The 23,928-nt window shown below is 34.9% G+C and overlaps 2 protein-coding genes across 2 annotated transcripts; both read left to right on the forward strand.

Moving 5' to 3' along the window:
- The first annotated feature begins 13,109 nt into the window (after positions 1–13,109).
- On the forward strand, positions 13,110–20,165 carry LOC124921276 (xanthine dehydrogenase 1-like). The gene is made up of 14 exons (XM_047461909.1): positions 13,110–13,399; positions 13,628–13,727; positions 13,979–14,087; positions 14,167–15,642; positions 15,724–15,966; positions 16,449–16,763; positions 16,841–17,080; positions 17,236–17,520; positions 17,600–17,821; positions 18,313–18,474; positions 18,708–18,842; positions 19,032–19,268; positions 19,343–19,516; positions 19,584–20,165. Exons 1-14 carry the CDS (start codon positions 13,261–13,263, stop codon positions 19,824–19,826), a joined length of 4,080 nt encoding a protein of 1,359 aa, XP_047317865.1. The 5' UTR covers positions 13,110–13,260; the 3' UTR covers positions 19,827–20,165.
- Positions 20,166–21,720: 1,555 nt separating this feature from the next.
- On the forward strand, positions 21,721–23,802 carry LOC124922450 (extensin-2-like). Its single transcript, XM_047463181.1, has one exon. It carries the CDS (start codon positions 21,736–21,738, stop codon positions 23,800–23,802), a length of 2,067 nt encoding a protein of 688 aa, XP_047319137.1. The 5' UTR covers positions 21,721–21,735.
- The last annotated feature ends 126 nt before the right edge of the window (positions 23,803–23,928 follow it).

The following is a 23,928-nucleotide window of genomic DNA, read 5'->3' on the forward strand; positions in this document are numbered from 1 at the left end:
GTGTTGAATGTCGGATTGTACAAATATATCTTCGCTCAGGAATTCTTTTACATGATTCAACATTATGAAAAACAGAAATTCCATAAGGTGAGCAACTATTCGCTTCTAAATGCGGAAGAAGCGAAGAAATCTTCGATCAGCAAATCTAACGTATCGTATACAATCTGAAGGATTGACATTTGATTGGATGGTAGCAGTGGAAATGACTTGCCGTATACGGGTTTTCACAAAAGCCTGAGACTATGTGACAGGTGAATTGATATGACAAAAGGTTTTGGCGCTTCATTTTATTTATTTAATTTAATATAATTTAAATGTTAATTATATTTAATATATTTTTCTTTAGATATAAATAACAGTAAATATATTTTAATTTTACACTAATGTAATAAATATAATGTTTTTTATATATGAATAATTTAATATTTAATATAATGTTAATTAAAATATGGAATTATTTGATTTATGATTAGAAGATTGAGGGTGTATTTGGAGAAATTTTTGGTTTTTATAAAAAAACAAACCAAGATCAAACAACACCAAATAATTGTTTTTAATTTTTCATTAACAATATTTAAATTATGAATGATGTGTCCTGTCAAAAAAATTGTAGACCGGTCCGATTTGATATTTCATGATTACTTTAAGATATGATATATCCTAAACAAATATTTCATTAATGAATAAAAAATACGAATGAAGTGTGAATTAAAAAAAAAAGTTTAAAGTGATTCGAGCGAAGATTTATTCGCTGCATGTCTTTTCCATTAAATTTCATTAATAAATGGAAAAATAACTTTCATGATAATTTTGGTCTTTACATACATGCGTTGGTGTACTTACATCAGAGGTAAACGGTCTTCTCATGGAAAGGTAGGGGGTTTTACATGAACGTCAGGTCAGAAATAATTAAAGCGAAGATTTATTCGCTTTAAATTTGCTCCTCATAAATTACAATTTTCATTAGAAACGAATATTTGTTCGCTGCATTTCATCTTTAATTATTTGAATTCATATTTAATAAATGTAAATATGAAATTCATTTTAATTTTGGCCTTTACATACAAGGGTAAGTGTATTTCCATGACAGGCAAACGGTCTTCTCATGGTTGTGTTGGTGGGTTTACATATAGGACATGTGTTAAATAGTGAAGCGAAGATTTCGTCGCTTCCAAACGACTCCACGTTCAAAAAAATGTTTGAAAAAATCAGAATGTAAACATGAAGTAATTTTAGCGAAGATTTCTTCGCTGCATGTCATTTTCAATTAATTTATTTAGCTTTTGATACACGGAACTTCAAAATTCATGTTCATTTTGGTAGTTTTTGGGTTATTAAATTGTTTTGACGCTATAATTGAATTTTATGAATTTCTTTAATTAATTATATTTTAAATCTTATTTATATTCGATATAATTTTGTTCATATAGAAATAATATTAAATTTAATATAATTTTATAATTATTTGTTAACATAATTTTATCTATATAGAAACAATTTATTATTTAATATAATGTTAATTACAATATTGAATTATTTGTTTTAATGGATAAAATTATTTCTATATAGGAAAACACATAAATGCTATTGTAACAATACTTTATCAATAATGAAATATAATTTATGTGATGTGACCAAAGTACTGCATACTGTTTCGATTTGATATATGATCACGGACTGATTACTTTTTCTGAATCCATAGATATGAAATAATTTCTATATATGGTTTTATACCAAAACACAGAAATGCTATTGTTATTACTTTTCCAATAATGAAATATAATTTATTAATGATGTGACCAAACAAAGGACTGCATATTGTTCCGATTTGATATTTGAGCACAGGTAAATTACTTTTTCTTAATCCATAGATATAAATAAAATTTTAAGAAACCATATTTTTCTGTTTGCTATAAATGTAGGGATTACATAAACAATCTTGGGCGACATGAAATATTTCGTGAGCATGAGCATTTCTGTTGAGAGTGTGTGTTTTTTTAAGAGATTTTGTTTGGATCTATCCTTTGGGAGATTCTATGTGGTGGAAAACTTCTTCAATGAAGATCAACTGGTGGAAAACATCTTCAGTTACTACAAATTCTTCATACCTCAAATAGAAACTACCGATCAAATGAAGATCATTCGTGTCCACTGCTAGTGGGAAGAGCCAACTGTAGGAGATTCTCTGGGATGGAAAACATCTAAAGAGATATCTCAACAGGTGTATGACCACAGTTATGCGTGAGAGATCCGCTTTGGTCGCTTCAATGGAGATGCATTGAAGCTGGAGATGCAGATAAATATTGTTATAATGTACAAATGTTTATGAAACGTAGAAATGTTTATGAAACTTGTAATGAAATTTTGTTCATCGAATTATAATAAATATTTGTTATAAATATTTTCATTCAGATTTCATTAAACATTTATAAAATAACGAATTTATTATAAATAATAAAGTATTATAATATGTACTCTTCTGGCTAAGTATACGTTTCCCATAATTGAAATCATTGCCATAATTGTCATCTGAAGTGACATGTAATGTAAATGTTTTGGCACTTCTTCAATCATTTAACCATGGATGGAATTTAATATACAAGCGAATCCATATTCGTTCAATGTTGTCGTTTTCAAATATCACTATCAAGCGAATTGTATTTCGTTTCGTAACACTGGTGGGTTTAATAAAGAAACTAACAAGCGAATGAATCTTCGTTCATAAAATCATTAGAGTTTTACATGAACGTGTCACAAATACCATATTATTTAAATAAAATGAGAAGGCGACTTCATCTTCGTTTTCAAGCACCTGGTTAAAAGTAATACACTAACAAACAAACGAAGATATGTCCGTTCGATTTACTGATTAGATACGGTGTTATGAAGCGAACAACGCTTCGATATATCAATGTAAGGGGTTTACATGAACACATTAGTTGTTTTACATTATACTTTGAATTGAAAATGACATTCAAATTGCAATCAAACAATCAAACGTAACGACAATGATTCGATTTATATAACTCCAGAATACAATTACTACATAATGTAAAATATAACTTCAGAATATAATCAAACATAACTTCAGAATATAATTACTACACAAAAACATTTCATAATCCGTTTACATAAGTACTACACAGATTAAGCAACAAAATAGCGGTTCAAAAATACAAATGAAGCTCTAGTCTGATTCATCAGAGGATGACTCGTCAATCGGTCCTGTCATCGACACGATCTCATGTTCGATGACGGGTGGAATGTATAGCTGAATGGCTTCGTTCACAGCATTGATCCATCGATTGGGGAATGAAACCGTAAAAGAATTATCTATTATTGATGCGTACTCTAGGTAAAGATGATGAGGAATATGCATCAAGTCCTCCGGAGGATTCAGTCCATTCGAAGGTAGGGGATTATATAGGCCAAATTGTCTATATATGGCAGTTGTGAAGTAGGAGGTAGTTCCCTCAAGGCCCAACACAATGATGAATGGAGAACCCCTCATCTCGTACATCATTTGACTAAAGAGATACCACAGAACAATGAACCGAATTGGGTGAATATCCGAAATAGAATTCTGAAGCACGATTCTAGTGACCCTTTGCAATTGCAGATTGGCAAAGGAAGGGTAGGGAATTGAAGGACGGGGCAACCAATGCAACTTGTCTAACAACTAGAGGTAAAGAACCAAAGGTGATCCACGGCGGGAATAGTTATTTGCCTCTGGGACAAATTCGTTAAGACCAAGTAATGTCTCAGCAAGTACAAGGCTAGTCAGGTTTGGGGCGTTTCCCATGAGTGCAGGAACTACCTCCAGGATCCTATTCGAAGGCCGTCGTCCTGCAACCGGACACAAAAAAATGAGCCAGAACCACAAGCATGATCAGTTTGCTTTGTGTGTGGTTGATGGTCCTCTCAGCTCCCTGGACACGCCAAATGTACTCGTCTATGTTTGTCATATTGAGAAATCCATGTTGGAGGGTAAACAAAACAGCGTCAAACATTGTACCTCCATAGAAGCTGTGGAAAATTTCGAATGCTCTATGAGGATCTTGATTAACAGGCAAAATCATGAGTGCAAGACTACCACACCTAAGGATTGAAGCAAAGTCCTCTATCGTCGGACATATGTGCATTTCCCCAATAACAAAAGAACGAGAGTCTGTATTCCATCTGCTTTGCATGTGGGCCATCAGTCCGTCGTGAACGTTTATTCGTAAAAGAGGTAGAATCTCATCTACATGATAGACACTAAAATGGATAGGGTCATCGTTGATCAGACTTAAGTATCGCTCCAGCTGTTGCTGCGATAAAACCAGCATGTCCATCTCTACTTCCATCTTATGAGTATTACACTAAATGACTGAAGAGAACGAATCTAGTGTAGACACCGATAAAGAGAGATTTGTGAAGGACAGAGTCAAAACAGAAAGAGAGGTGAGAATGAGAGTGGAGTGTGAGAGTGAGAGTGAGGGTGTGAGAGTGATGATGTTTATCAGCAGTAGTTGAAGTAATAAATGATTTTTCATTCATAAATTCACATCCTTACATAACTCCTGTAGGGGCATTACATGTTGTGAAGATATCTTCGTTTAGGAATTTGAAAACATATATTGAAGAAGATATCTTCGTTTCTGATTTTCAAAATATGGCTAGTACCAAAAAAAATATAAGAAGGTATCTTCGTTTAGGAATTTGAAAATATATAGTTAAGAAGATATCTTCGTTTAGAAATTTGCAAACATATAGTGAAGAAAATATCTTCGTCTCTGATTTTCAAAATATGGCTTGTACCAAAAAAAAAACATAATAAGATATCTTCGTTTTAGAATTTGAAAATATATAGTTAAGAAGATATCTTCGTTTAGGAATTTGCAAACATATAGTGAAGAAGATATCTTCGTTTAAGAATTTGCAAACATATAGTGAAGAAGATATCTTCGTCTCTGATTTTCAAAATATGGCTTGTACCAAAAAAAATATAAGAAGATCTCTTCGTTTAGGAATTTGAAAATATTTAGTTAAGAAGATATCTTCGTTTAGGAATTTGCAAACATATAGTGAAGAAGATATCTTCGTCTCTGATTTTCAAAATATGGCTTGTACCAAAAAAACATAAGAAGATCTCTTCGTTTAGGAATTTGAAAATATTTAGTTAAGAAGATATCTTCGTTTAGGAATTTGCAAACATATAGTGAAGAAGATATCTTCGTCTCTGATTTTCAAAATATGGTTTGTACCAAAAAAAACATAATAAGATATCTTCGTTTAAGAATTTGAAAATATATAGTTAAGAAGATATCTTCGTTTCTGATTTTAAAAATATGGGCACAAGAAGATATTTTCGTTTTATATTTTGAAAACATATAGTTAAGAAGATATTTTCGTTTCTAATTTTAAAAATATGGGAACAAGAAGACATAAGAAGATATCTTCGTTTATGATCTTGAAAACATGTAGTTAAGAATATATCTTCGTTTAAGAATTTTAAAACATAGAGTTACGAAAATAACCTCGTTTATGATTTTAAAAATATGGGTACAAGAAGACATATCAAACATCAATACATTATAAGTTATAATTCCATAAAGTACATTAGTACACCAATGTCAATTGACCTGTGTAAACATAAGAATTACTTTACAAGTATAATTCCGTATAACACATACAAATCTCTAATATCTTGATCTAATTGCATTCTTTAACTTAAACTTATTGACATTGTGCTCAGACATAAGAATTCTGTATAAATATTTGATCCTTAATGTACTCAAAGCTTCTTGGGCCTTCAAAAGAACAAGAGAAAGTATAAGAACATCTAAAATTGTTAAATGTCATAGACTAACATATGGTATAACACTTACATTATTTTCGTTGATGTCAATAGCCTAATCCTTCAACGCTCCTCTATATGTTTCCATATGTCTCATTAAATATACACCACAATCTTTCTTGTTTGTTTGGTCTTGCCAGTCCAGCTTTGGGGCCGTTATCCTGTATTTTTTAACCTTTGCAGCAATTTTTTCTAGGCCTTGACTTTCCAAGAAAGTCACAAAACTATCGACTTGTTTCCTCAAAGTGACATACTTGTCCATAATTTTCATTCTATGCGGACGACCGAAGTTGTCTAGTACAATGATTTTGGAGTCTTTAATATTCACACATACAAGAAAGAAATGTTTGGAAAGGACGACAGGTAGGAATATCTGTAAAAAGAATACAAACATTTATTATTTTATTGCATACTCGTTACTTGGAATTGAGGGATATGTACATACCAGGTCAGCGAAGATGAGGTCTTCTTTTGTGACATGGTAGTTTCTCATGTCTTCTTCAAGGGATTGGGAAAATAAGGTGGAATCATGCTGCATATTAACCTGCAAAATAAGGGTAGAGCATCAAAGTCATGAACATTGAAGGATACATAGCACAAAACAAGAGAAGCACTTACATGTGAAATTGATGAAAAACAAATTATTCGTGGTTCATGCCTTGGAAACCTACGACATTTGAAGTGCACAATTATGGACCAAGCGTCCACCACTTCGCTCGCAATTTCTTCACCTAGTTTCATTGTTTGAAATAGATGACGGGTGATATTATCCGGTGAACCTTCGTACAGAACGTCACTGCAAAATAGATTCATTTAGAAGAACATAGCTAACAAATTTCATATTTCAAATTTCTAAAAGCATGCAAAGTAACTTACCTTGCAGGCAGGTCTTCAGCAAACACAAAATCGGGTAATCTCTGTTCATTGTTGGTTATTTTATGGTCCAACATATCCGCAACCTCTTTCATGTAAGGGGATCGAAGGTGCACAAGAATTTTTGTGATCTTCCTCTTAGGATAGTCTCTAATGTTGATGCGTCCCCCCATCATCTTCATCTTCATCTTCAGAAGATTTAACGGCTTTAGAAGCCTCAACATGTTCCTTCCCTTCACCCTGATCATTTGGTTTAACAGTGGGTGACCGAGCTTTGTGTTCCTCAACCTGTTCCTTCCCTTCACCTTGATCATCGTCTTTAACACAGGGTGACTGAACTTTGTGTACCTCAGCCGGTTCCTTCCCTTCACCCTGATGATCAGTTGGTTCAACAGTGGTTGAGTCAGCTTTGTTGGGCAGAACTGCATCCTCAACTTCTTCCTGTTGAAAAGGGGGTGACTGAGCTTCAATGTGCAGAAATGCAGCCTCAACATCTTCCTGTTCAATAAGGAGTGATTGATCTTCAATGTCCTGACCTACATCCTCAAGATCTTTCGGTCGAACAGGGAGTGACCGAGCTTCATTGTGCAGAACTGCATCATCGAGATCATTCGGTTCAACGTGATCTGAGCGATTTTCTGGATTTTGCATAACTGCATCCTCAAAATCATTCAGTTCAACCCGTGCTGATGGATTGTCTTCATTGTCCTCAACTGCATTCTCACCGGGGTATTCAACCGGGGGACTGTTGATTTTCAAGCCCGCACTCTCTAAAGTGTCCCCAAGTGCCTCACTTGGAGGATCTTCCACACCTACACGAACATCACCATCATTCACCACCTTCAAGTGTTTCATGAACCCTTCAGACTCTCTTAGGTTCAGGAAACCGGCCTCAAAAAAAGGCTTCGGATCGATGTTGCGTTTCTCCAACTCCCCTGATAGGTAATTAAGCTGTTGGGCTGTATCTTTAAAAGTTTGCAGGATTTTGGATGTCAACATCTGTAGATTATGAAAAACAGATTTCATTAGTCTTGAAAATAGGAAAATATAGACAAATGTGAGTCAATTTCTTGTTTCCACATACCTCATCATCGTCTTCTTTTACTTCAACCGAGTCAACTGGATTCTCAGGTTGTTTAGCTGCTAGGCGCGCCCTTGCCCGGCCCAACCCAAAACCACCGGCACGAACTTTTAAGGTGGTATACTCTAACACTGTCACGTCATCCCAACAAGAGATTATTGGAAATTTTCTTTCGTAAGGCAGACATACACCTTCCACAAAAATACCATCTAGGTAGCAAATCTGGAGTAAAGGAATGGGAAACATGTTAGTAAATATTGGATACCTATAAAGCATATACAAGAGAGGAATTATTTACCAATAAAAAGGTTATAGGTCCATCAAAATATGGATTTTTATCTTTACTTGCCTTTTCTTTCCAACTTCTTACACTTTCAACCAATCGTTGTAGTGTGTAGTGGCACCAGTTCAGCTCCTTTATGTTATCAACATCCATTAAGGATTTCAGAATTTTGAACCTGAAATGAATAAAATACATGTGTGAGTAATAACAAATACAATTAGATTTATAATAGGTTTGAATACATGTTTACCTGACTCGTGAATTTTGAACTAGACATAAAAAACTTGAGACAACAAAGACAACGAAGTCGATTTTGAAATCGTTGTCTGCACTTGTGTTACTTAATATCTTGGGTATCATAGAAAGTGTTTCAGGAGCTTTTGAGTCTTCCACGGTCCATCTGGTCTTCCAATCCCTCAAGAAATTAAAAAAATCAGGGTCCTTAGTCTTGTCCCCCCCAGCGGACTCAACTACGTTCATCGCCCCTCTAGGGAGGTTCATCACGAGCTGTACGAGATCTTCATCGATAAAGATCTCCTCACCGTTGGCCAATACCAGAGAACTCTTATCCGTGTCAAAAGATTCGATTACGTGTCTCGAAAAATGCCCCGGGCACTTGGAGACACCCATTGTAAGAAGAGAACCAAACCCGATTTGCTTTACGGCTTCCCTCTGTTCTACGCTCAATTTAGGAATCAGTTGAGCGAGGACATGAGGTGATGATCTTGTTAGAAATGTCACTTTCTTTTTTTTGATAGTTTTGGTTTTCGGGGGAGATGGTGGTAAATCTTCAGCGAATGGGGTAGTACACGGAGAAATATTAGTGGTTTCTGGGGGTGGTGCTGGTAACTCTTCATCGACTTGTGGAGTGGATGTAGGAATAACATTGGTTTTTTTTTGGGGGGGGGAAAAGGTGGTGGTAAAATCTCATCAAAATGTGTAGTACCTGCAGCAATATTAGTAGTTTCGACAGCAACTGTGGAAACAGATTCAGCAGTTGATGACTTCGTATTCGTTTTCGTATTTCTCTTCCTCTTCCTTTTATATTTAAGCAAGTGAAACCCCGAAGTCATTATTTTCGGTGGGATTGCATAAATCAATATTTAACTAAATAAATGGAATAAACATGTGTAAAATTAGTAGAAAATATATAAACACAATAAGATTAACCTACCTCTCTGGTTTATTGCTGGGATTGACGTTGGATGCAGGATTGGGGGCAGTTTCGTTTTCGTTTATGCTCTTACAAATTGACAAGACGACCTCTCGAGAGTCGATGATATCCACTTCCATGTTGTTGCCTTGGTTTTCTGACATTTTCAGAAGAAATCCTTGTAGAATAGAAGAAATCTCTAGGGTTTCAACGTTGAATATTTGATAATCGCCGGGAGATATAGAGAGAAGAATATGAACAGTTGCTTATGAAAATGAAAATGATATAGAGTGGGATTGTAGCGGGAAATTGAAATTATAACAATAAGTAATTGAAGCGAAGAAATATTCGTCCTATATCGTATCCTCGTAAAAAAATTCATAAATTATTTTTAATATCAAAATAATTATTTGAAGCGAAGATTTATGCGCCGCATGTAAATTCCCTCATTAAGTGTATTTACATGAGAGGTAATCGGTCTTCTCATGTGAGGGAATGGGGTTTTACATGAACGTCTGGTTAAACATACTTGAGGCGAGGATTTATTCGCTTTAAAAGTATCATCGTTAATTTAATATTGAATATTTTTAAAATAATAAATTATGTAATTTAAGCGAATATTTCTTCGATACAAATCATTTCCTGTTAAATAAAAATTTAAAAAAAAAATTAAAACTAAAATGAGGTAATAGAAGCGAATATTTTTTCGCTTCATATTATTTGAATTAAATTTAATTGATATTTAATAATGCCAATCGTTTGCTCGTAACAATTAATAAAATATAAAATAAATTTCAAGTAATTTGAGCGAATATTAGATCGCTGCATGTGATTTTTAATAAAATAAAATTAATATTTAATAAATGGAAATATAAAATCCATGTAATTTTGGTCTTTACATACACGGGTAAGTGTCTTTACATGACAAACAAGCGGTCTTCTCATGAGTGGGTTGGGGGTTTACATGAGGTTTTTATTAAAATTAATTGAAGCGAATAAGTCTTCGCTCCAGAGCGTCTCCCCGCAAAAAAAATTAATAAAAAAAATAGAATGAATTAATTGAAGCGAATATTAGTTCGCTGCATGTCATTTTTAATAAATTGAATTAATATTTAACAAACGGAAATATAAAATCCCTGTAATTTTGGTCTTTACATAGACGGGTAAGTGTATTTACATGAAAAGCAAGCGGTCTTCTCATGGGTGGGTATGGGGGGTTTACGTGAGGGCCAGGGCTCCTAGGCGTGGAAATCTTCGCTCCCTTCGCTTCTCACCCTTCCCTCTGACATGGTGCCCGGAGCGAAGATATCTTATCCGGGTTTCATATGAATATTATATTATTTCCCAGCGTTAACTGGCGCTGCCGTTAACGGCGTCTGGTGTGAACCCGGAATGAAACCTGGATTCCGGATTCTCCCTTCCTCCGTCTCCTACCCAGATTGATTTATTATTATAATATTAATGCTGCAATTTGATTGGTCCGCAACAGGGGAACACGGGAATTGGTAGCAGAAGATCTGAATTGATTACGTCGTCTCTCTAAACGTAACCAAAAAAAATCCAAACATATTTGATATTAATTTAATTAGTTTTAAAAATCAAATCAAATATAATTATACTATAATTCAAAAACATTCTATTTTATGAGATATTAAATTAATTTTATTTCATTATAAAGTTTGTTTTCTTTTCGTAATATATTTATTAGAGTCTAATATGTTTTTAAGTTATTTCAAATAAAAACACAATGATTTGAAATAGAAGAGTCTACAACTGGATAGAGAGTAAGAACAAGAATATATTTTGAGAACACTGTTGTGTTGAGAAAATGATTAGTTGAACTTGAGACAACTAATCTATTAATTATTAGTCAATGGAGTTGAAGTTAAAATTTTTTGAGGAGTTGGGATTAATTTATGCCAAATTTTCCCACATATAGTTACTCAAATCACATTTTCTAAACAAACGAGAGCCAGTCCAAATTGATCTTGTAAAAGATCCGTTACAGAACGAATACGTTTATTTTTTCAAATGATTCATATTGGGAAATTAAATAGACTTAAATTATGTCATATTTAAAAGTTTTAAAAAACTAATTGAGCATGGACTTTGTGTCATTCATTGATTACTTCTTCCGGGTGAATCATTTGCCAATGTCATTTTGTACTGTTTGGTCGATTGTTCTCTGTGTTCAAGCTTAGATCTATTTGTTGTCTTTGTTCTATTTTTTTCCAGTTCTTTGGATCGCTTGAAAGAAGAAGAATTTTAACATATTAAGATTTTGGCCTTGTTCGAATTTGTGTGTTTTTTTTTTAAATCTAGAAAAAGAAAAATGATAATGATGAGTGATGATTTTGAGGAGATTGAATTTTTTTTTTTTTTGTCAAAAGACTTAAAATGTGTTAATATATAATAATAACTTAAAAATAATAATTTAAAATAATAATTTAAAATAAAGAATATTAGTATTTTGATTAACAAATTAAGTGATGTAATAGATTAGAGGGGAGTGAAATGATGTTTGATTATTTAAATAAGCCAATCCGAACAAACCTCACTATTCTGACAAATTGTTTTGTTTGAGTATCTTTAGGATCCAATATTCAATGAGATTTTTAGGTTTAGGAATCTATTCGATTTTGTAATCTTGATTTTGTTGAAGAGATTGTAGGATGTCGTGACAGGTCGATTTAGTTTGCTAATAGGATAAATTGTTTATATAATTAACAACTTTTTGACAATTTGAAAGAGTTTTAAAGTCAATAAGTCTTAAGCCTTTAATGATGATGCTCGTAAGTGTGATTGCTTTTATTTTAGTGATGATAACATTTTTCTATTAATTTCTTTTGTCATGCTAGCATACAATTCCCCTTTTTGTTTGTGTTAATAATGACTGCAATATGATTTGCGTTTGCATCATCGTTAATAATTGCGTCAATATGTGCAATGAATATGTTATTTTCGACCTGAATTTTAACTTATATTCGAGATTCTACTGCTTTGGTTGATTTGGAGATGTTTGTATTCTAAAAGTAATGTGTTCTTTAGAACTAGGTTCAAAATTCTATCAACATTCCTTGTTTGTCCTTTGAAATAAAGTTATTATTTCCTTTCCAAATTTGTCAACAAAAATAAATAATATTTTCATTTGGCTCATCTTTTCTTGAAATTGTGTTAGAGTTCATTGTATAAATATTTGTTTTTTTACCAAATTTCTTTAACCAAATCCAGGCATGTCTAATTGTATGAGGGTTAGATTGACATTTTATGTACATTAAGATATTTTGATTGACTTTCATTGTTGCTTCTTTCATCGCTCCTTACATAATTTTTTTTTAATTTTTGTAGCAAATATTAAATTTCAAATATCTTTTCAAATTTAGTTTTTGTTTTGATTAAGTTTGATCATATTTCATATTATATGTTTCTTTTTTTAATGTTGTGTGCCAACCAATATATTTTGTTTGTTACTCAATTAAATTGATAAAATAGTTCATTATCTCACCTCTTAGTTCATTGAATAAAAATAATATTTAATAAATTGTGATAACTACATGAATTTTGGAGTGTATTCTAGAAAAATCATTCATGTTTTCAAAATTTTGATATTTTTATCTAAACTAATTTGTCATTTTATATTTATTGTAAGAGGTTGACATCAAATTTTCTTTGTCCACGAGGAATTTGTCCTCTTACTTAGAGTTTCTATTAGTTTTGTTTGGTAAAAGATAGACTTTACAATATTTTAACAAATGAATTAAATATATTAAATCTAAAGCTTGAGTTGATGTAGGAAATCAACTCTATAAAGAAAACCGACTGTTCCATCGATTTTTCTTCACTCGTTAAATTCTAGATCAGATCACAGCTGAAGTTGACACTTTTATTTCAACTAGATTCCTAGTTCGATATCGGTCCTTCATCCCGGCGATTAAGTCTAGCGATTTGCAATCAAACCCATATTATTGCTTCCATTGGCGGCTGAGTTACTGAAACAAGAAGAAGATCATCAAATAACATATTTCAAGAACATGGGTTCTTTGAAGGGGGGAGAAGAGAACTTAGAGACCATCGATGAAGAAGCAAAGGAGGCTATATTGTACGTTAATGGGGTCCGTCGGATTCTTCCAGATGGATTAGCTCACATGACTCTTCTCGAGTATCTTAGAGGTCAGTTAGTTTACAATCTTCTGTAAAATTCAAATCAACACAGCATCGTTTTGTTCCCATTCTTTTACTGGGTTGTATGATTGGTGTGGAAATGGGATAAAATAAAGGGGGGAAGTTACTGTTTATGTTGAGTGATGTGTATATGCTTTGAGGAAATGGAATCAAATACTTGATCTTCACTTTTTCCTTTAAAAAAACTTCTGATATGTTTTTCTTTTGAAAATTAAGATGTGGGCTTAACGGGGACAAAGCTTGGCTGTGGAGAAGGTGGTTGTGGAGCTTGCACAGTAATGGTATCTCAGTTTGATCAAAATATTAAGAAATGCGTGTAAGCCTTCTACTTTATTTCTTTTTTGAAAAGGAATATAGAATAATGTAAGTTTTCTACTTTTGGTTTCACTTCTATAACTGATTTGTCAGCTCTAAAGATTCTATCATCTTTCCCTATCCTAGCTTGAATAATCTGGATATGAAATTCTCCCAAATCTATTACTGATTTGTCAGCTCTAAAGATTCTAGCATCTTTCCCTATCATAGATTGAATAATCTGGATATGAAACTCTCCAAAAATCTCCACAGGCACTACGCGGTTAATGCTTGCTTAGCTCCATTGTATTCTGTTGAAGGGATGCATGTGATTACAGTTGAAGGAGTTGGAAACCGTAAACGTGGTTTGCATCCTCTTCAGGTATTAATTAATCAATTGTATCATTTCATTTGCAATGTTTAGTTAATTTGTTGGCTGAAAATTATGAAAAATTGTTCAGGAATCACTAGCCCAGTCACATGGTTCACAATGTGGATTCTGCACACCTGGTTTTATTATGTCTATGTATGCATTATTGAGGTCAAGTGAAACATCTCCAACCGAGGAGGAGATTGAAGAGTGCCTAGCTGGAAATCTCTGTAGATGCACTGGTTACCGACCTATTATAGAAGCATTTCGTGTCTTTGCAAAAACTGACAATTTGCCATATACTAATACATCTCCGCAAAAGGTTCCAACCGAAGGTTTTATTTGCCCTTCAACGGGGCAGCCTTGCTCATGCAAATCAGAAAATTCTGCCAAAACCCAACATCCAATCACACATAGTAAGATTGATGGAAGCATGTATACAGACAAGGAACTCATTTTTCCTCCAGAGTTGTTAATGAGAAAGCTTATGTGTCTGAATTTGAGTGGGTGTAATGGAATTAAGTGGTATAGATCTTTGCGGCTTCAACATCTGTTAGACTTAAAATCAAGGTATCCAGAGGCAAAGCTTGTGGTTGGTAACACAGAGGTAGGGATTGAAATGAGGTTAAAGAATTTGCAATATAAAGTTTTGATATGTGTTTCACATGTAGCTGAATTAAATAAACTGAGCACGAATGAGGACGGTATGACAATCGGTTCTGCAGTTAGACTGGCAGAGCTGGCGAAATTTTTCAAAAGGATGATAAAAGAACGAGCTGTTCACGAGACTTCATCATGCAGAGCCTTCGTTGAACAGATTAAATGGTTTGCTGGAACACAGATTAAAAATGTCGCCTCTGTTGGTGGGAATATCTGTACAGCAAGTCCAATATCGGACCTCAATCCTTTATGGATTGCAGCTGGCGCTAGTTTTCATATTATTGATTGTAAAGGTAACACGAGAGTAGTAGCGGCGGAGAAGTTTTTCCTTGGGTATCGAAAAGTTGATCTGGCGAGAGATGAAATTTTATTCTCGATATTTCTACCTTGGACTAAGCCACATGAGCATGTGAAAGAATTCAAACAGGCACATAGAAGAGACGATGATATTGCAATTGTTAATGCTGGAATGCGTGTTTTCCTTGAAGAAGTGGATAATGGGAAATGGGTAGTTTCAGATGCTTCGATCGCATATGGTGGAGTTGCTCCATTTTCTCTTTCGGCTGCTGCAGTAAAGGAATTTCTCATTGGGAAGAGTTGGGATGATGACTTGCTAAAAGGTGCTTTAGAAGCACTGGGTAAGGATGTTTTGCTCAAAGATGATGCCCCGGGTGGGATGATAGAGTTTCGGACATCTTTAACACTGAGTTTCTTCTTCAAATTCTATCTGTGGGTATCTCACCAAATGGGGGAGAAATCTTCCTTCCAGAAGAATATTCCGGAATCTCATCTATCAGCCGTTCAACCATTCCATCGCCCCCCTGTTGTTGGAAGCCAGGACTTTGAAGTTATAAAACATGGGACTTCCGTTGGATCTCCAGAGGTTCATCTCTCTGCTAAACTTCAGGTAAAGAAAGTCACTGCTACAAATATGGAACTGTTTTATGACTTTATCAGATGTTAGAAGTGAATGGACTATACTTGCCAGGTTACTGGAGAGGCCGAATACACTGATGATACACCCATGCCAGCTGGTGCCTTACACGCAGCTTTAGTAATGAGTCGCAAGCCACATGCTCGAATTCTTTCTATAGATGATTCAAAAGCCAAGTCCGCACCAGGTTTTGAAGGGATATTTTTTGATAAAGATATTCCCGGTGGTAATATGATTGGAGCTATTATTGCTGATGAAGAACTCTATGCAAAAGAAATCGTCACTTGCATTGGACAGGTGAAAATCTTATTTCAGTTTCTTTTTTTCTTTGAGGTTTACTTTTTATCTTTGTTGTTGCCATGTTAACAAAAGCAATAACTCATAATAAGAACCATTGCCAAGTACTTAGTCAGACTTAGAGCATGTAGTAAAACTAATTTACAATTGACAATAAAATCTATTGAATATAGAACTGTGCAAGAATTATTTACATATCCTTCCAAGCACACTTACAACTAATTTCAACCAATTGCCAAGTGGTGCAACCCTTTAATACCCTAAATTCATTCAACAAATAACTTATTTAAATATTGATTTCATAATTATATTAAAAAAACTAACTCTTATAAAGTGATTTATTTTAAGTAAAGCCTCATTGCTATTTTCCTACGTCTCTACTAAGTATTCTTATGTTAAAACATGATTCTAGTATATGGATTTAAGCTTGCATCCTGGATATGTTTTCACTGTATGTTAAGTTATGCCCGTTTCTTATCAAGGTCATTGGAGTTGTTGTTGCTGATACCCATGAACATGCAAAACTGGCTGCAAGAATGGTTAACATTGAGTATGAAGATCTCCCAGCCATTTTGTCAATAGCTGATGCCATCAAGCATAACAGTTTCTTCACTAATACAGAGAAAAAATTGATCAAAGGAGATGTAGATGAATGTTTTGAATCAGGACAATGTGACAGGATCATAGAGGGGGAAGTTCAGGTAGGAGGCCAAGAACACTTTTACCTGGAGCCAAATAGCAGCTTAGTTTGGACAGTGGATTGTGGCACTGAGGTTCATATGATTTCTTCTACTCAAGTATGTTTAACTCCTTTAAATTTCTTTTACAATTCTTTATTTAATTTTGAGAGCTAACATTTCCAACTTGCTCATAGGCTCCTCAAAAGCACCAACAATATGTTTCACATGTCCTTGGCCTTCCTCTGTCAAAAGTTGTTTGCAAAACTAAGCGCATTGGTGGTGGTTTTGGTGGAAAAGAGACCAAGTCTGCTTTTCTTGCTGCAGCAGCTGCTGTTCCGTCATATCTGTTAAATAGACCAGTGAAGATCACATTGGATCGGGATGTAGATATGATGATAACTGGCCAGCGCCACAGCTTTCTTGGAAAATACAAGGTCATTTTTACTTTTTATATAATTAATGGACTATGATCATATGATGCCATAGTCTATATTGCATGTTTGATATATAAAAACATGGCATAGTCTGAAAGTCCATTTTTTCAGTACCCATAGACAATGGAGATAATGATGCTGGAATTTTGCTGCAGGTGGGATTTACAAACAGTGGGAAAGTGTTGGCTCTTGATCTAGAAATATACAATAATGCTGGAAATTCACTTGATTTATCTCTTTCGGTACTTGAGCGTGCCATGTTTCATTCAGACAATGTCTATGATATACCAAATGTAAGAATAAAGGGGAATGTGTGCTTCACTAATTTTCCTAGTCATACGGCCTTTCGTGGTTTTGGAGGTCCTCAAGGTATGATGATTACCGAAAACTGGATTCATAGAATAGCAATGGAACTTGAAAAATGTCCAGAAGAAATTAGAGTAAGCCCGCATTTCTGTCTTATTTTCCTCAAATATGAAAGCCCACTTATAATGTTAACTTGCATATTTTACTTTTCAGGAAATAAATTTTCAAAGTGAGGGGTCTGTATTACACTATGGTCAGAAACTTGAAAACTTTACCCTACAAAGACTTTGGGAAGAACTGAAGTCATCTTCCAGCCTCTTGAAAGCTCGCGAAGAAATCCAACAGTTTAATCGTTGTAACAGGTGGAAGAAACGAGGAATTGCTATGATACCAACAAAATTTGGTATCTCTTTCACAACAAAGTTTATGAACCAGGTTACATTAATATACCCTCTATGTAGTATTTTTCATGTTGATGTGCTATTGAAGGGATTACATATTTTCTTTATAAGTTCTTAAATTGGACACCAAGTATATCGGAAATTTTCAGCGTTTATGTTTGGGGGAAATCTCTCTTCATTTTTTTTTTTTTTTTTTTGTTTAAATAAAGGAGAACTAGCATAACACCCCACAACCATGAATCCCCGCTTAAACTCTATGTTTGGGGAAATCTCTGCAATGTCATCATTTAAAAATTGTTATAAACAAATAGGAGGAATTTAATTTATTGCTTGCAAAACCTTGAAGAATAATTTTCTTAATTAGTACTAGGTTTATTTGTTGCCTTTTCCACTTTTCTTGGGAAATTAAGATTATGTGCTTGGGAATAAACTTCGGAATTCTTTAGATTCTCTTCAATTCGACATTCTCTTGTTGTTCTTCCATTTATTTCATATTTTTTAACAATAAACATCATAAGCTTGCAGGCGGGTGCCCTTGTCCATGTATATACTGATGGAACCGTTCTAGTCACACATGGAGGCGTGGAGATGGGACAAGGCTTACATACAAAAGTCGCTCAAGTTGCTGCTTCTTCCTTCGGTATTCCTCTCAGTTCTGTGTTTATATCAGAGACGAGCACTGATAAGGTATTAAACCTTGAAATTAATGCTATTTAGAAACTAAATTTTGCGGAATTATAAATTTGATCACTACTAATGATACAAAAACACTATTATTACCTAATGTAAATGATAATCATAATTTTATTAAGTGATCACCTCAAATGTTAGCAAAAATCGCATTCCCTTTGATGATATTGTTTCTACCTCTCAAAGATTTTCTGTCTTATGGTTGATTTCACCTTTTTGGTGCTGGATAGGTTCCGAATTCCTCTCCAACGGCAGCTTCTGCAAGTTCTGATTTTTACGGAGCTGCAGTTTTAGATGCTTGCGATCAAATAAAAGCACGGATGGCACCAATTGCCTCAAAGAAGAAATATGAATCTTTTCGTGAGGTATTCTTGCAATCATATTCCTTTTTATTAACAGGATCCAAGTAAAACACATATGTTATCACTCATCAGCATGAGTAGAAAATAAGTTGCTTGATTTTTTTTCATTTCACCAAAATTTTGTTCATTAATTACCCCAGATTCGTTCATTTCCATGTAAAGATCTTTATCCTTTTCTTCTGCAATTAACAGCTAGCAAAAGCATGCTACATGGAACGGATAGATCTGTCAGCTCATGGGTTTTACATAACTCCTGATATCGGCTTCGACTGGGTAACAGGAAAAGGAAACCCCTTCTCATACTTCACCTATGGAGCTGCAGTTGCAGAGGTTGAGATCGACACATTAACCGGGGATTTCCATACAAGAACTACTGATATTTGCATGGATCTAGGACATTCCATTAATCCAGCCATTGATGTTGGACAGGTTTGTCTTTTTTCTTCTTTTTTGTTTCCAATTTGACTACTATGGTTCTGAACATATATATATTTCTGATGCAGATAGAAGGAGCTTTCATACAAGGACTAGGATGGGTAGCTCTAGAGGAGTTGAAATGGGGAGATCCAGCTCATAAGTGGATTTCGCCTGGTGCTTTATATACATGCGGTCCTGGAAGCTATAAGATACCTTCTCTCAATGATGTCCCATTCAAATTCAGTGTTTCTCTTCTCAAGGTGAGTGATTAATTAAACAAGAAAGTCTTTGAATCTTTATTCATTTTGTTTCTTTTGATTGGGACAGAGAGCTCCAAACCCGAAGGCAGTCCATTCATCAAAAGCAGTTGGGGAGCCTCCCTTTTTCCTGGCATCAGCCGTTTTCTTTGCCATCAAGGATGCCATTATCGCTGCAAGAGCAGAAACAGGGCATCATGGTTGGTTCCCTCTTGATAATCCAGCCACTCCAGAACGGATACGGATGGCTTGTTTAGATCAATTCATCACACAGTTCGTGAAGCCAGATTTCCACCCCAAGCTCAGTGTTTGACGCCCTATTTTGTTTTTCTGAAAATCGTCTGGGCTAGATTTCCACCCCCAAGCTCATTGTTTGAAGCCCTATTTTGTTTTTCTGAAAATCATTTGGGGTGAAAACTCGAACCCATAACACCTAAGGACATGAGTTCGTGTGCTCTACCACTAAAAATTGTCCAAGCTCAGTGTATTTATCTTTGAAGATCTTACATTATGTAATATGAACTCGTGAATACTTGTAAAATAACATAAATAATGGATCAATGACAATTTGAATTAATTTATGATTGTAATAAAGCTTTAATCATCTGAGGAATTTATCAAGGAATAACTCAATAACCCTAGTTTTGTTTTACATTACAACAAAAACATTAACTATCAAGCTTGTAATCATCTAAGCAAAATAAAAATACAGATCAATTGTGAGCAGGTTAAAGACTTCCTTTTGAGGATCCCTCAAACCATAAGACATCCCTAATTACTGTGTTTCAGTTATTATTAACAATTTGATCTTCTATTAGAAAAATAAATAAATTTACCTTGTTTAGACTAATTTTGGTTATTGCTTACGATTGAATGTTAACATGCCTTCAATTTTAAATTTTTGTAATTCAACAATCAATCCATTTGACTTTTTTACCCCATAAACAATTACATGAAAACTACACATTTATTTTTATTTATTTCTGCTTAGAAAATTACACATACTTTGACCATGCATATAATCCAATAATATTTTAGCAAAAAAAGACTTTAATTAACAATATTTTTGTTGAGAAAAGACTTTAGCCAAAAAAAAAAAAAAAACTGATTTTTTTTTTCCGGCATATCCAAGATTCAATTAACAAATATGTAACTTAAATCAACCCCTGATTTAAATCTTTAACAACTCATTAAAATACAATGGGTTATGCCGAAAACCGTTAGTGCCTATTAAGAGACATGAATCAGAGCGACTAAAAATGCAGGACTAAGAAAATGAGTCTCTATCACTATAATTTTCTGGTCGGAAAAAAATCGGAGGACTTTTAACAACAAAAGTAGGTCGTTAAGGACTATTCATAATGCCATTATCATGACATTATCGGAGATTAGAACCAGAAAACCTGTGGATTCGTGTGGAGATCTTATTGCTCTTTTCGAAAATCTCCGAATCAATTAATTATTTTAATGTATTTAATTTGTACCTAACTTTTTTTCGTAACATGTTTTATCGTTATGCTTAAACGAATTTTTTTTTTTTATTAAATTGACATTTCTAAAAGATTTATCTATTTATAGACAAGTGAATATATATATTATATATATTAAATTAAGACAAGTGAATTAATATAATAAAATATTTACATAAATCATAATTAATTAATCAGATGTTGAAATGAGTGCTCAATAAATGGATCTGATTAATTATAAATTTCTTAATTATTGTATTTTTTTGGGAGGATGGTGACTTGTTTGCCACGAAGAACAAATCAATTTCTTCTTTTATATATAATTCTATTTAACAATAATTAAAAGCAAAATAAGTTTTATATATATTATAAAGAAATATGATTGTTGGCCGACCGATTTTATTTTATACCATAAAAGAGACGACTAGGATTATATGGATTAATATGTATCTTTCTAAGTAGTTGGATAGAAGCTTTCAAAGAAGATGAGTAATGTTTAATGGTTTAACTTACTTAATTTGTCAATGGGGATTAGTCTAATGATTATGAGCGTCTTGGCACTAAGCTTACATTTACCATTCTGCCATTGCCATATGGTAATTAAAAAATATTTAATGACTAGTTATTTTAGAAAATGGGATACATCTCTCTTATATTGAAAAACACTATATAAATGATGTTCCCTCCCATTACAAAACCATCTCAAACTAATATAGGATTTTGGAACAGTACTAAGCTTTGAAGTTTCAAGCAATGATCACTTATAGGCCACAGGCCCTATGTGCCTTGGCTCTTTGTCTCATGGCTGCTGTTTTAGCAACCGCAGATGAAGACTATTATGCATCTCCACTGCCTTCACCTTATATCTATAAATCTCCGCCACCACCATCATACGTCTACAAGTCACCTCCACCGCCGTCTTATGTTTACTCGTCACCGCCACCGTCGCCTTATATTTATAAATCTCCTCCACCACCGCCTTATGTATACTCATCTCCACCTCCACCACCTTATATTTACAAGTCTCCTCCGCCTCCACCTTATGTCTATAAATCTCCCCCTCCACCTCCTTATGTGTATAAGTCGCCACCTCCGCCTCCTTACATTTACAAATCACCCCCGCCGCCTCCTTACGTGTACTCATCTCCTCCTCCCCCTCCATACATCTACAAGTCACCTCCACCACCGCCTTATGTTTATAAATCTCCTCCTCCACCGCCCTATGTTTACAAGTCCCCTCCACCGCCGCCTTATATTTATTCTTCACCACCACCACCACCATATGTCTATAAATCTCCTCCTCCACCACCCTATGTTTACTCTTCCCCTCCACCACCTCCTTACATTTACAAGTCTCCTCCTCCACCACCCTATGTTTACTCTTCTCCTCCACCACCACCTTACATTTATAAGTCTCCACCACCACCTCCATATGTGTACTCTTCTCCACCACCACCTCCCTATCTTTACAAGTCTCCCCCACCACCACCATACATTTACAAATCTCCTCCTCCACCACCATATATCTATTCTTCCCCTCCACCACCTCCTTACGTTTACAAATCTCCTCCTCCACCACCATATATCTATTCTTCCCCTCCACCACCTCCTTATGTTTACAAATCTCCTCCACCACCACCATATGTTTATAAGTCTCCTCCTCCACCTCCCTATATTTATAAGTCACCTCCTCCACCTCCTTATGTTTACAAATCTCCTCCACCACCACCATATGTTTATAAGTCTCCTCCTCCACCACCCTATATTTATAAATCACCTCCTCCACCTCCTTATGTTTACAAATCTCCACCACCACCACCATATGTTTATAAGTCTCCTCCTCCACCTCCCTATATTTATAACTCACCTCCTCCACCTCCTTATATTTATAAGTCTCCACCACCACCTCCTTACATTTATAAGTCTCCTCCTCCTCCTAAATATGTTTACTCTTCTCCTCCTCCACCACCATATATTTATAAGTCTCCTCCTCCACCTCCCTATGTTTATTCATCTCCACCACCTCCTTACATTTATAAGTCTCCTCCTCCACCCCCTTATGTTTACTCATCTCCACCACCACCTCCTTACATTTATAAGTCACCACCACCACCAACATACATTTACAAGTCTCCTCCCCCACCTCCATACGTCTATTCTTCTCCTCCACCACCTCCCTATGTTTACTCATCTCCACCACCACCTCCTTACGTTTATAAATCTCCTCCTCCACCTCCTTATGTGTATTCTTCCCCTCCACCACCTCCTTATATTTACAAGTCTCCTCCACCACCTCCCTATGTTTACTCATCTCCACCGCCACCTCCCTATGTTTACAAGTCTCCACCACCACCTCCTTACGTCTATTCTTCCCCTCCACCGCCACCTTATGTTTATAAGTCTCCACCTCCACCACCCTATATTTACAAGTCTCCACCACCACCTCCTTATGTTTACAAGTCTCCTCCACCACCTCCATACGTTTACTCATCTCCACCACCTCCTCCCTACATTTACAAGTCTCCACCACCACCTCCTTACGTATATAAGTCTCCTCCACCACCGCCTTACGTTTACAAGTCTCCACCACCACCTCCCTATGTCTATTCTTCACCTCCACCACCACCTTATGTTTATAAGTCTCCACCTCCACCTCCTTACATTTACAAGTCTCCACCACCACCTCCTTATGTTTACAAGTCTCCACCACCACCTCCTTATGTTTACAAGTCTCCTCCACCACCTTCCTACATTTACTCTTCTCCACCACCACCTCCTTATGTTTACAAGTCCCCTCCACCACCTCCTATTGTATATTAACCTACCAAAACTATCATTTGATACATGTAAGTATGCATAATTTACTGAAGTATTATTTTATTTATTCATTGTGTGAAATAATTTCAGTTTGAACTATCAACATTTTCCAAATATATATTTCTCACT

This window comes from Impatiens glandulifera, chromosome 1 (assembly GCF_907164915.1).
Source record: "Impatiens glandulifera chromosome 1, dImpGla2.1, whole genome shotgun sequence".
In the NCBI taxonomy this organism is placed as follows: Eukaryota; Viridiplantae; Streptophyta; class Magnoliopsida; order Ericales; family Balsaminaceae; genus Impatiens; species Impatiens glandulifera.

Bases quoted from the DNA above. Each gene is read 5' to 3' on its own strand.
- LOC124921276 (XM_047461909.1), top strand. From the start codon at position 13,261: ATGGGTTCTTTGAAGGGGGGAGAAGAGAACTTAGAGACCATCGATGAA. The intron at 17,521-17,599 runs GTAAGCCCGCAT...TTTACTTTTCAG, and splicing joins AATGTCCAGAAGAAATTAGA to GAAATAAATTTTCAAAGTGA. The intron at 19,269-19,342 runs GTTTGTCTTTTT...TTTCTGATGCAG, and splicing joins CAGCCATTGATGTTGGACAG to ATAGAAGGAGCTTTCATACA.
- LOC124922450 (XM_047463181.1), top strand. From the start codon at position 21,736: ATGATCACTTATAGGCCACAGGCCCTATGTGCCTTGGCTCTTTGTCTC.